This window comes from Rattus norvegicus, chromosome 10, assembly GCF_036323735.1.
Source record: "Rattus norvegicus strain BN/NHsdMcwi chromosome 10, GRCr8, whole genome shotgun sequence".
NCBI lineage: Eukaryota > Metazoa > Chordata > Mammalia > Rodentia > Muridae > Rattus > Rattus norvegicus.
The window spans coordinates 60,691,515-60,705,556 of record NC_086028.1 but is presented as its reverse complement, the minus strand read 5'-3'; the positions used below and the strand labels follow the sequence as shown (position 1 = coordinate 60,705,556).

The 14,042-nt window shown below is 43.3% G+C and overlaps 2 protein-coding genes across 4 annotated transcripts in view; one reads left to right on the top strand and one right to left on the bottom strand.

Annotated features, from left to right (window-relative positions):
• Positions 1-7,181, bottom strand: part of Smyd4 (SET and MYND domain containing 4) — a 46,318-nt gene extending 39,137 nt beyond the window's left edge. The window contains exons 1-3 of one of the 3 annotated variants that reach the window (XM_063268677.1): positions 6,877-7,181; positions 6,022-6,245; positions 5,651-5,796 (exon numbers count right to left, since the gene is read on the bottom strand). In XM_063268677.1, coding sequence (XP_063124747.1) covers positions 5,651-5,784 — 134 coding nt within the window. In that variant the 5' untranslated portion in view covers positions 5,785-5,796; positions 6,022-6,245; positions 6,877-7,181. The remainder of the gene's footprint in view (positions 1-5,650; positions 5,797-6,021; positions 6,246-6,876) is intronic. The other 2 variants (XR_005489742.1, NM_001105810.1) reach the window with 2 other exon arrangements.
• A 96-nt stretch (positions 7,182-7,277) lies between these two features.
• Positions 7,278-14,042, top strand: part of Rpa1 (replication protein A1) — a 51,095-nt gene continuing 44,330 nt past the window's right edge. Inside the window, exons 1-2 of the mRNA NM_001394069.1 lie at positions 7,278-7,403; positions 13,923-13,973. Coding sequence (NP_001380998.1) covers positions 7,371-7,403; positions 13,923-13,973 — 84 coding nt within the window. The 5' untranslated portion in view covers positions 7,278-7,370. The remainder of the gene's footprint in view (positions 7,404-13,922; positions 13,974-14,042) is intronic.

Genomic DNA, 14,042 nt, shown 5'->3' with positions numbered 1-14,042 from the left:
CCATCCTGACCCCCAAAGTCTTCTGGCCATCTATGTGATGTAAAATGTAAATGTGGAGCCATTTCACCAGCCCATGGCCTCAAACTCTTGATGTTCCTGTCTCAGCCTCTGTTTGGATTATGAGTCTGTCGGTGAGGCATTCCTGGAACTTCTTCCAGGTTCCGACCTAGACTGAAGACCAGCAGCAATCCAGGAATTCTCCAGGCTTTCAGTGCCAGACTGGCACAGCTGAGCCCCATGGACTCAGCAGGTACGGCTTCTCAGCCTCTTCTCAGTCTTTCAGTGTCAGACAGCTACTGTTGGACTACCCAGACTATACTATGTAAGCCAATCCCGTTTAAATACATATATTCAGCTGGGTGTGTAGCACACTTTTACTCCCAGCACTCAGGAGGCAGAGGAAGGCAGATCTCTGAGTTTGAGGCCAGTTTGGTCTGTGCAGTTCCAGGACAGTCTGGTCTATGGAGTAAATTCCAGGACAGCCAGAGATATACAAAGTAAACCTGTTTCAACAAAACCAAAACCATATATCCATTCCATCAGCTCTACTTCTTTAGAGAATTCTAACATGTGGGTGCCAGGCTTTTGAACTCAATGTCTTCATGCTGATGCAGCAAGCTTCCTTCTGCTAGCACTAGTGAAGTCAAGGCAGGAACATCTAACCTGAGGCCAGCCTGTGCAACATGAAAAAATCCTGTCTTAAAAACCGAAACACCGCAGACTTCAGTATAGCTAGTCTTTTAGTCCTTGGAAGTGGTCCTCCTGAGCTTTAGTTTGAGAGCCTAGAAAGAACTCTTCTTTCTTTAGGTCTCCAGGTTTTGGTCTTAGGAGTTCCTAAACTTGGATCTGTGGCTGTCATATCACAGACATGTGGCAAATGTCTTGACAGAGAGATCATTTGTGTTTGCTAAGGCTAAAAGTGTCCCTTCTGGCCATGGGAATTTGCTTCTCAACACTGTAGGACTGCAGGTTCATTCTGCCTTTTTAGTTGACTTTCCATGCCTGAAAACTGGGGAAAACTGATTTTGTACTCTGGCATTGAATTTGCCCATTTGTCAATCCATCACATGAGACCTAACTGACTGCAAGAGCTCTGGTGACTTCTGTCTCCTCCAGTGGTCACTTTGCTGGTCCTCATTCCTTGGTCTGCAGTTTATCCTCAGGAAAGAAAATGGCTAATGATTGCTAAGAAGCAGTATTTCCCTTCAGAAATTTTATTCCATCAAGACCTTGCTGCTATCTGATGTCTTTAAAATGTGCTTGTTATGGTAGAATTTTTTTAGTTTTTTTAAGTTGCCTTAGGAGTATTATTGACTGCTGTGACCTATCATATCCTACCAGGAAGCAGAAATCCTATTTACCAAATGTAAAAAAATCTGGCATCAATATCTACTGTAGAAATTATTAAAAAAAAAAAAAGAAAGAAAAATATATTTAATACAGAGTGCAAGGGAAGAGAAAACATAATCAGCCAGTTTCTGGGAACTTCAATCGTCAATTTGACATAACCAAGAATCATCGGAGAGGGTCTCTTTTTTTTTCTTTTTCGGAGCTGGGGACCGAACCCAGGGCCTTGCGCTTGCTAGGCAAGCGCTCTACCGCTGAGCCAAATCCCCAACCCCGGAGAGAGTCTCAATGAAGTGACTGCACACCTGGGTGGGCTGAAGGCGAGCTGATTATTGATTCATATGGAAAGACCAAGCCCACTGTGAGCAGCACCACTCCCTGAGCAGAGGTCTTAGGAAGTCTAAGAAGAGAAAGCTTGCTAAGAGCCAGCAGGCAAGCAAGCCAGGATCCATGTGTTTATTCTCTCTCTGTTCCTGACTGTGGATGTGATGCTGCCTTGGCTTCCTGGGAAACATGGACTGTACCCTGGAATTGCAAGGCAAATAAACCTTGTCCTCTTCCAAGTTGCTTTATGCTAAGATATTTTATCACAGCAATAGAAGTGAAGCTTAGAACAGGCCATAATTTCCAGCTTTGGAACTAAACCTAAGAGGGTTGTAATTCACTGGGATAAGGACTACTGGAAAGGAATCTGATTTTGATGTTAAGATCATGTGTTTGTTTCTGGATATGCTAGATTTATAAATTTGAGACTCAGAAAAGTGGTCAGGACTTGAGATCCACTTTAGAGCCATTCCAGGGAAGACTGAAGACATGGGACTGAACGCAAGCACTTCCGCTGAGGATACAAAGTGCACGGGGGAGAGAGCCCAGGCTAGAGTCTTAAGGAACTCCTCTATTACAGTCAGACAAACCCTCCTCTTTAACTATTCCCACCAATGTACCAAACAGTCAAGAGATTCCTGTTTATTTATGACATGTTTCTGTTAGTAAACCAGAATAATTTACCTAGCCAAAAGTTTGCCTATTAGCCATGCTTTCCTCAACTCCCAACCGGTTCTGGAATTCTGTAAAGGGGACCCACAGATCTCATAGTCTGCTGTAGACATCTTTCAGCTTTTTTCAAATTGCAGGTCATGATTCAGTGGGTCATGAAATTAATTTAGTGGGTTCTGATTAGCATTTCAAAATGAGCAAGCAGAAGGCATACTGTCACAGTACAGCACGTGCAGTAAGCATCCGCACATTCTCGCTTGGTGGCTTAGTCAGTTTTATGGCTCTAAATGCCACAGAGATCCCCCAGGTTTGTTTCTCTATCCTAGGTCTCTCTCTTAAATTCCAAACATATTTAGACATCACCACTGGGACACAGGCAACTCAGCCAGGAAGTGTGGCTCTTCTTCCCCCATTGGCGGTTTAGCAATGTCACCCTCCTCCCTTCTCCCTGGGGTCAGTTTTACTTCTCACACTCCACAATATAACACTTCTCATCTAAAGAACTGCTATTAAATCTACCTCGGAGTCCCAGTGCTTCTTCCTTCCCTAACTACACTCAGGCTGGCCTAAGTCCATCTCTTATTGGGGTTGCCTTATAGGCTTTTCTACTTCTACCCTGGCTCCTCCGGCTGTCTATCCTTTACACAGCAGACAGGCGGTTCTTTACAACAGGGCTCCGGACCAGTGAGACTGGTCAGCTCTGGTGGGACTCCTGCCATCACTGATGACCTATCTGAGTTTAATCCCTAGAACCCACAGGGTAGCAGGAAAGAATCAGTTCCCCAAAGCTATTCTCTGACCACCACATGTTAACTGAGCATGTACATTCATGCACATGGTACACACACACACACACACACACACACAGAAGTAAAAAGAAATTTAAACAGGAAATCATTAAGAAGAAAAATCAGTGCTCGGCAAACTTTCCATGTAGAAGGCTAGAGTACTTAGGTTTTGCAAGCCAAGAAGTAAATATTTTTTTTTAAAGATTTATTCACTTATTATATATAAGTACACTGTAGCTGTCTTCACCTACACCAGAAGAGGGAATCGGATCTCTTTACAGATGGTTGTGAGCCACCATGTGGTTGCTGGGAATTGAACTCAGGTCCTCTGGAAGAGTAGTCGGGTGCTCTTAACCGCTAAGCCATCTCTCCAGCCCAAGAAGTAAATCTTAATTATAGTTACTCGTATAGTAATAGACTTCTAAAACCTCTTGACAAAACTAAAAAATATAAGAGTATAATTTTTTTTTAATTTAAGTCTACTAATGATAACGGTGGGATTTGTTTCTTTTTTTTTTTTTTGGTTCTTTTTTTCGGAGCTGGGGATCGAACCCAGGGCCTTGCGCTTCCTAGGTAAGCGCTCTACCACTGAGCTAAATCCCCAGCCCCGATTTGTTTCTTTTTAAATTATTATTATTATTATTATTATTATTATTATTATTATTATTATTATTGGTGTTTGTGTGTGCAATCATACTCCACAGCATGTGTGTGGAGGTCGGAGTACAACTCTATGGGATTGGATTTCTGCTTCCACCTTTGTGTGGGACCTAGAAATTGAACTTGGCATCAAGCTTGCACAGTAGGTGGTCAGGTTTGCAATAGTAGGTGGTCAGGCTTGCATCTTAGGAAGGCAAGCATTTTACTTCCTGAGCCAGCTCACTGGCTCTTTTTTTATTTAAAAAAGGAAAAAAAAATGTCCTTTTTGTTTAATTAAGGTTCAAGGCCAGTGCCTTGTATAGTTATCTTAAAATCAACTACAAATGTTTATCTGGTAAAAGCCTTTCTTAGCCATGGTCCTAAGAGGAAAACATACAATTGGATGGCTTTATCCTACAGGTTTAGTTTGCTCATCTCTCTTTGAAAATACAATCAGCCCACATCACACTCAAGCCTCTGCCAACTAGTTTTCTGTTGCTGTTCAACAAACTACCCAAGCTGAGTAGCTCCAAACAACAGCCACTTCTTATCCTCACAGTCCTGTGGGTCAGAAGCCTAAGCAGACGGGCTGCCTCTCCTGCTATTGCCTGAATCTGCTTGGCACATCCCCATTTACATCCTTTCCTGGTGACCTTTGTTGTTTGACCCTTTTTGTTCCAATTCTGAGTACATATGCTGCTGAAACAATCATTTCTTTTTTTGAGACAGTGTCTCTCAATATATTGCCCTGGCTGCTTGCTGTCCTGCAATTTTCTACATAGACCAGCCTGGCCCTGAACTCACAGAGCTCTACCTGCCTCTGCCTCCAGACTGCAGGGATTAATATTCCTGATTGCCACAGAGCAATAATATTTACTGAGCATGCAATCGTGTGGTGCTCCGCACCTAAGGCTCAGGAAGAGGAAGTAGAGATTCTAAGAGCCAGAGGAACAGAAGTCAGTTGTGAAACTGCATCTCATAGAAATGTCAGGGAATGTCAGGGAGGCTTTACCTCTAAGTCTCAGCAAGGCCTGAAGCTCTTGTTTACACAGGTTAACAGAAAGGGGGAAAACATTTTACAGGGGCCTATCGTTAGACAAAGAACTATACGAACTAAGGAATGCTGGGGGGAGGTAATAGTCTTCCCCAGGGAACACTCCTCTACCCTCAACCCCCACTCCCCAGGTTGATTATCCAACCCAAAATGATCAGTCCTGAAGTCATATACACACAAGGAACATTACATGGACCGGGCAGACTGTAATTAGCAATACACATACACACACAACTTAAAAAAAGAGGCCATGAATTTGAGAGAGAGCAAAGTGGGAAGGAGTACATAGGAAGACTGGAGGGAGGAAAGGGGGAAATGATGTAATTGTATTTCAATTCCAGATGATTAAAAAATTAAAAATATTTGCTGAATGAATGAAATTTGGGAAACTCCAGTGTTTTCTACACATGTATACATATACCAGGTTGTGATATAAAATGCCTCTCTTACCAGTGAATGTAGTCCATAGAATTTGGAAATTTCTGGGGCTCGACTATATGATTTCTAGGGTTTTTTCTCATCGTTAGTACTTAATGAGTTTCTGTGGGCAGCTACACAGTCTGCACCACATCCTTTGAGTGATAGCGACTACAGCAAGATACTAAATTACTGAGGTATAACACAGTTCAAAAGAGGAAAATAGTTATGCCTACCCATTCTCTAATCACAGACTAGGAAGAAATGTGAAAACAAACAATAACTGCTAAATGCCCCATAATATAAAAAATATAAAGCCACTCTTTACTTCAAAAAAAGAGGTATTCAGACCAAATGACCAGACAAAACATTTTCCAGATCAGAATTTCCCTGGTTTCCATTCACTTACTGAAGAAGGGAAGAGGAGTGAAGAAAGATGTCGCTCAGAGTCTCTGCTGTAGAAATTGTGACCTGCACAGACTTCGGAAGTAAAGCCCACTTCTCAAGTAGGTAGGATTTCCACTCATCCACTGGCAGATCCATGCTGCCTTAGCTCTGTAAAGTTAGAACATAAGGGTTCAGCTTCCTCTCAATGCACACACAACTCTAGTAAATCGAGATTTCGTCCGACCAAGTCCTGTCACCCAGTTTGGAAGACATGGAGAAACTATGGTAGGCAGTGGTTGTACAAATAGGGCTCACATACCAGTAGATGGCTACTATTCTAGTCCTAGACCTGTTTACCCTAGTTGCCCAAAGCCTTCCAGACTTTTCACTCACTCCAGCAACTATGAAGATACATATTTTCATTTCTTAAGATTGTTCAGTTTTCTGTTTCCATTTCCAGGTCTTTCTTTCAGTTTATAGTCTCTCTTCACTATTATTGCTGCTGTTGTCGTCGTCGTCGTCGTCGTCGTCGTCGTCGTCATCATCATCATCATCATCATCATCATCTTCCTGGTTTCGAACTCATCATCATCATCATCACCATCATCATCTTCTTCCTGGTTTCGAACTCATCATCATCATCATCATCATCATCATCATCATCATCATCATCATCTTCCTGGTTTCGAACTCAGAGATCTGCCTGCTTTTACCTCTTGAGTACCACCACGACAGGCTCCCAAATTTTTGTTTTTGTTTTTTTTTTTCGGAGCTGGGGACCGAACCCAGGGCCTTGCGGTTGCTAGGCAAGCGCTCTACCACTGAGCTAAATCCCCAACCCCCCAAATTTTTATTTTTCAGGGTCTCATTTAGTCCAGGCTGACCTGGAACTCAACGGTCTTGTTGAGGATGACCTTGAACTTCTGCTGCCTCCACTCCGAAAGGCTGGGATTACAGACGAGAGCCAGCAAGCCAGGCTCTCCAGTAGTTTTACATAGGCCATAGGCTTTTAGGAACATTATTACCCTCACTGGGATCCACCTGACAAATTTCCACACATACTTAACTCAGTTCAATCCGCATCTCCTCTCAAAGCCTCATTGACTTTTTTTTTTTTACCCTCACTCTGGAACTCCACCACATGTGTGGCCCATATCGCGTGTACCAACCATGAGGCTGGGCTCCACGCTGCCACAAATCTCAGGTGGAACTACGATCTTCTAAGGGCGGAGATTGAGTCTGATTTACCTTGTTTATCCCACAGTGCCAAGCTCTGGGCCTGGCACGGACGCCGGGCACGCACTGCGTGAATGAAGGATCGAGGTCACTGCTTTGACTATATTTAGCAGCAGTTACCAGGGAAGAAATCCGACTGTCCACTGGGTTGCTATTCTGTGTATCCGCCAAACGAATAGGCATGCAAACTTCCGACAGCTGGCTTGGGACCAACTCAGGGACAACGCGCAGACACAGGCGTACCGCGAAACATTGCCCCGCCCTCAGGTCCCGCCATCCCGCCACTAGGCCTCGAACCCGGCCTCGGGCGGGTCACGTGCTCCGCCCGCCGCGCGGTAGCCAATGAGGTGGCTGTCGGCATCTAGGCCCGCCCCTCGCACCGCGCGCACGTTGGGGGCGGAGCTGCACGCACAGTTCCTTTAGCCAATCGTTGAGCAGCCCGCGGGACCCCGGCAAAGAAGCTGGGGCGGTGCAGGAGCGCGAGCGCGGGAGTTAGCGGTGCAGCCATGGTGGGACACCTGAGCGAGGGGGCCATTGCGGTAAGGAGACATTCAGGAGTGGGGTCGATGGCCCTAGCAGTGCGGGTTTGGAGTGATGCAAAGAGGACAGGGGGAGGGAGCCGCTGTTGATCGGGAGAGCATCAGGGAGGAAATTATGCGACCGCAGGGGATGCCGCCCCGGGTCTCTAAAGACTTCCGCAGGAGGCATCCTGATCCTAGCAGACGAGCTTACTTTTTTTCTACCTAAGAAAACAAGACAAATAAACATGCCTCTGTCTACCATCGGTGGCCTCCTTTTCCTCCCTTTCTCCGTCACCTCCAAACTTTTCTGGACTTGTTTGTTTTCGGCTGTTTGACTTCTTTACCTCCTCGTAACTCTTCACTGCTACTAGGCATTTCTCTAGTCACGAGAGAAAACGCTGGCCGAAGTCACCAGTGGCCTCCCAGTAGCCAAATCGGAAGACAATTTAGCCGACCTAATTGTTTGGGCTTGTTGGCTGCTGCTTCTTTCTGCTAACACTCCTCTCTTGCTTGAGTTCTGTGATTCACGTTGACTGCTCTTTCCTTGTCTCACTTGCAAACTTCTCTGAATTTTTGTTGACCCAAGGCCCTCTGAAGACTAGCTTATAGTCAGTCCCTCACCTGCATGTCTGTGTCTCATAATTTCTTCCTGCAGAGCTGCCTTCGATCTGCCCTCTATCCTCAGTCATTTTCAGTTGAACATATATCAGAGCAAACCCTAAGGCTGTATTTTAAAAATAATGTGTATGTGTGTATGTATTATGTATACTTGAGTACGTATGCATGCCGTGGTGGGGATGGTGCATATGTGTTGGATGCCAGAGGACAACTTTGGGAAGTTGCTTCTCTCCCCACTTTTCTGTGTATTCTGTGGATTGAACTCAGGTAGCTGGGCTTACACAGCAGGCACCTTTACCCACAGTATCATTGTGCCTGACTCTGGATGCCTAGTCGGTCACCAATTGAAGTATATTTTAACTCCACACTTAACTTTCCATCCACACTGGAATAGTCATTTGTTGCCTGAACTAGTCAGTTTCAGTCAGTACACTCTCTTCCCACAGTCTCCTTGCCAGGCCTTGTTAATCTTCTAAAACAAAATGTATTCTTGCTCTAGAGGCCATTGATCCTTGTTTCAATTTATTTTGCTACCAGCGTTCCTGTTTCAGCTCAGGTGTTACTGAGTTGGTTGGTGAACCACACATTTTGAGACAACTCCTTTTTGTTCACTTAGGTATGGCTTTGGGCAACATTCCAAACTTTTTCCCTTGTCTGAAAAATGAGGTTAAAGCCGAGCAAGGGGGCTAGGTGGAGGACTGAGGTCCTAAATTTTGTGTTCAGTAGCTGCTAGTGCAGCTGGTAATCACAGATGTAATTGTTTATTTGGTAAATATTAGCTACTTTGTATCTCCTGTGGGAGATTGTAAAGACTGAGCCCTGCAGCTGCTTTCAGTCCCTTTAGGTGAGATCCCTAATATCTAGCAAGTGTTAGGCACCCAAATAGTGTTTGCTAGTTGTATGAGTGAGTAAAGCAATGGAAAGCAGGGGACAGAAGTAGAAGGGAGAAAAGAACCGGCTTAGAAGAAGAAAGAGGGAAACACTTGTCAGAATCAAAGGATATTTGAGTAGGGTAGGGCTGTAGAAATGCTGAAACTTGGGATGTGATGCCTGAATTGTCCTGATTAACATAGCTGCCACCGTAAGACAACTACAAATAATTCCTTTATAAAGAATGTTTATAGGGTTATTTGAATAATGTGCTGAGTTTTCTTTAAAATATATGTGTGTGTATATATTATATATTTTTATTTATTTATTTATTTTTAGAAAGAAAGCTATTTCCAACATTGGTTGAAGTAGATAAAGCTGAGGGTTTTTTTTTTTTTTCCTTCCTTTCTTTACATGTTTTGTTCATAAATAAAATGGGGGTTTTTGTTTTGTTTTTTCTTTTTTTTTTTTTTTTTTTTTAAAGACTATCCTAGCTGTCCTGGAACTTGCTATGTAGACCAGCATGGTGTTGAACTCAAGAGATCCACCTGCCTTTGCCTCCCGCTAACGATGTTCCACCATGCAGGGATCCATAGTGTATTGTTTTGTTTTACATGTGTTGTTGGTGATGGAGTGTAGAGACCCCTGGTTACCTGATGATTAGATAACAAAAGTGTCAGCACAAAAGCTTCAGGCCCCTATGGTTAGACAAACAGTGGAAAATGAAAGACCCAAAGTTTTAAACTGTAACTGTTGTGATAAGTAGAAGTACAAGGCTCTAATTACTGGCTGTTCCCAGGAGTTTGAGATCAAACCCAGCACCACAGATGTGTATGCTAGGCAAGCACTCTACCGCTAAACTATATCTCTGGCTATCCCATCCTGTTTATCTTACATAATTCAGCTATCAAAAGAAAAAGACAAGGAAATTAATATTCTTGACTTCTGATGTCAGTTCTTATTTTTTATAAACATCAGATTTTACAGTCAAATATGTTAAGGTGCAAAGATGGGGCAAGGTGCCCATGGCAGACAGGGTTTCTCTGTGTAGCCCCAGCTGTCCTGGAACTCCCCTTGTAGACTAGGCTAGCCTGGAACGCAGATCAACCTGCCTCTGCCTCTGGAGTGCTGGCATTAAAGGGAAGCACCACTACCAGCTCCTCGTACACATGAAGAAATTCACTTATGTGTTTTATGTATATGGATGTTTTGTCTATATGTACATCTGCACACCTGAAGAGGGTGTCAGATGGCCTTATTAGAGACAGTTGTGAGCCACCATTTGAGTGCTGGGAATTGAACTCAGGTCCTCTGGGAAGAGCAGCCAATGTTTTTAATCCTTCAGCCATTTCTACAGCCCCAATTTCAAGTACTTAAAAAAAAAAAGTTGGTTATTTATTATTTCATGTACGTTGGTGTTCTGCCTGCCTATATGTCTATGTGAGGGGAGCAGATCCCCTAGAATTGGAATTACAGACAGTTGTGGGAATTGCTTGCTAGGTGGGTACTTGGAATTGAACTCCAGTCCTTTGGAAGGGCAGCCAGTGTTCTTAACTGCTAAGCCATTTCTCCAGCCCCTAAAGTACTTTTTAAGTGTACATGTTATGAGATGTTCTAAAGAAAAATTTTCCTTATTTATGATACTTTTTAAATTAAAAACAAGTAACAGTCTGCGTGTGGTTTTATAGTTAAATGGAACTTTAACAAACTTATTGACTTTATATGAAATTGACTTTTGTTCCGCTTTGCCCAGTGTTTTAAAACAGGGTCTTGCCATGTAGTGAGTATATGGCCTTTGCCTCACTATAGCCCAGGCTGTCTTCCATGTCTGTTAGTCCTCCTCCCTCTTCCTCCTGGTGGGATTACAGGTGTGAGCTATCACACCAGGCCAGAAACAACTTTTCAAAGAAAAAGATGGCTCAGTAAAGCACCTACCACCTAGCCTGAGACTCAGAGTCCGAGCCCCAGGACCTACACAGTGGAAAGAAGAGACTGAGTTCTACAAGTTGTCCTCTGACCTAGGTACACACTCGATGAATACAGATTAAGAAACAACAGCAAACAATCATCCGGCTGGGTTCAGTGGAACATTTCCATAAACCAAGAACTCTTACGGCAGAATTTGAAAGTTGAGACTGCGTAGTAAGATTCTGTCTAAAAAGAAAACCAATTAAAAAAGTCCAAGGCCATAGCTCAGTTTGTATTGCCTAGTTTGCATGAAACCCTGGGCTCCGTGCCTAGCACTGCACAAAAGTAATTTGTTGGTTGGTCCAGGCCAGTGATCTCAGCACTTGAGAGGGAGGGGGTGGGGGGAGGAGGAAGAGGAGGAGGAGGATTGGTACTTAGCTACATAGTGAGTTTATCGGTTTTGCTTTGGTTGGGTTGTTTTTTTTGTTTTTTTAAAGCAGTCTCTGCTATACAGATTGGCTTTGAACTTCTGGCCTCAGTCATTTCCTGTTTCTGCCTGCCAAGTAGCTGGGGCTACAGCCTTTTTATATATATGGCTATTATAAACGAAGATGCTTCGAACATTTATATACAGATCTTTATGCATATAAATATTTAAATATATTACATGTAAATTATTCATAATATATACATAAATTATGTAATATGTATTAAATTTCTTGTACATGCAGAGTAATCCAGATATTTACAGATAAATATCTGAGAGTGCAATGGCTAGGTCGTATGGTAACTGAATGCTTAATTTGATCAGAAATGGCCCGCTTTTCCGCGGTGTTTATGAAAACTGCAGTTGCCAGTGCTTTGTGTTGTCCCTTTCTGGGTTTTGCTATGCTGGTGACTGTGTAAAATGTGATGCTGGCTCACCGTGCTTTCATTTGTACTTTGCTGATTAGGAATGACACTGAGCATCCTTCCGTGTCTTGGTTGTCTATTTGTGTATCTTGTGAAGTGTCCGTATCTTTCGATCCCTTGAATTTGGGTTTATTCTGGAATGTGGCAGCACGTGACTATCATCCCAGTGCTGGAGCAGCAGGGGATCAGGAGCTCTAGGCTGACATAAGCTGCAGACCAGGAATAGGTCCCGAAGAACAAATACTTGGGTTGAAGCATTAATGAACTGGGAGAATTTTTTTGTCTTCTGTTAAATATAAATACCTCAACTATTTTCTCATTAAACTGTGTTGCTTTTTCATTTAAGTTTTTAAGGATCAGGCACAGAGACTCTGCCAGACAAGAGCTCAACCACTGAGCTACACTTCCATCTTGCCTTTCTGGGTTTTTTTGTTTGTTTGTTTTTTGTTTTTTTTTTTTTAAACATGTACTTATGTGAGTGTGGGTATCCGGGTGCCACTGAACTTGGGTAGAGGTCAGGGGTCTACTTGCTTCTCTCCCACCATGTGGTTCAAATTTAGATCACATGGCTTGGCAGTAAGCACTGTTACCCCTAAGCCATTTCTCTGACTTCATCTTTTAATGATCTCCTGTCCCTCCGAGGAAGGGGCTCACTATATAGCCTTTGGCTGGCCTCAAGTTCACTGGTCAGCCAGTGAGTGCCAGGTTTCTGCTTGTCCTTACTTCCCCAGCAGTGGAGTTATAAGCATGTGCCACCATGCATGGCTTTTTTTTTTTTTTTTTAAGATTTTATTTATTTATGTAGGTGGGTACACTGTCACTGTCTTCAGACACACCAGAAGAGGGCATCAGATCCCATTCCAGATAGTTGTGAGCCACCATGTGGTTGCTGGGATTTGAACTCAGGACCTCTGGAAGAGCAGTCTGTGCTCTTAACCACTGAGCCATCTCCCCAGCCCGATGCATGGCTTTTTAAAGCACAGGTTCTGGGGATCAATCTCAGTCACTAAACTTTGCCAAGCAAATAGCCTAGCCCTTGAGTTTACTTTTTGTATGTGTGGTGATTTGTTATACCACGTTTGTTCCGTTGAGATATTTTGTCAAGCTTGACAAAATCAGTTGAGTATATAGGTGTACTGGCCGGTTTTGTGTGTCAACTTGACACAAGCTGGAGTTAACACAGAGAAAGGAGCCTCAGTGGAGGAAATGCCTCCATGAGACCCAGCTGTAAGGCATTTTCTCAACTAGTGATCAAGGAGGGAGGACCCAGCCCACTGTGGGTGGTGCCATCCCTGGATTGGTATAAAAGAGCAAGCTGAGCAAGCCAATAAGTAACATCCCTCCATGGCCTCTGCATCAGCTCCTGCTTCCTGACCTGCTTGAGTTCTAGTCCTGACTTCCTTTGGTGATGAACAGCAGTGTGGAAGTGTAAGCTGAATAAACCCTTTCCTCCCCAACGTGCTTCTTGGTCATGATGTTTGTGTAGGAATAGGAACCCTGACTAAGACAATAGCTCTGTTTTCTGGAGTCCTATGTTATAGCTTAACCTGGTCTTGAACTCGGTCTTGCCTCAGCCTCGTGATTATTGAGATTTATAGGCGGTGTGACCATGTTCAGCTGTGTGTTTCTTTTATCATGTATTGGCTCATTACACTTTATACGTCTTCCATGTTCGATATGTTTTATTTAGACAGAAGTAATCCCAACACCGGAGGCTGAGACAGCAAGATTTCAAAGTCAACAACTAGGAATACATGGCAGGAGCACCCCACCCCGTTATGTTAATATTATCACTGATTTCAGGAGAAAAATCTTAAGTGTTGGCAGCTAGGAGGAGGATCAGAAGTTCAAAGTCATCCTTAGGAACTTGGCAGACTTAAGGCCAGCTTGGGCTTCGTGAGACCCTGTCTTAAACCAGTAAACAAATTCAAAGAAAAACACAACAAAGCTTGAGGTAGTGAATATAAGTGTTCGAATATTCCTGTTTCCACAAGAAAGCAGTGCAACATATTTGGCAACAAATATGTGCAGTCTTTGAAAACTGGCACTTTGCTGGCTTGTCATTGGACAAATTATTTAATTAAGGCTTTTCTACTGGTTTCTTCTGGAGAGGGTCTTTGGCCCCTGAGCCGTCATGATGGCCCTTGCTGGGCACGCTCTTAGGACAATATTACCTGTGATTTATTGTTTTTAAATTTTTTTTTATAAGAATCTGTTTTTCTTTTTCAGGCCATAATGCAGCAGGGAGATACATCCATAAAACCCGTTCTTCAAGTCATTGTAAGTACCTGCATGTGTGTTAAATAGAATGAACATGTTCAACTAATAGATAATTAAATATTGCATTTG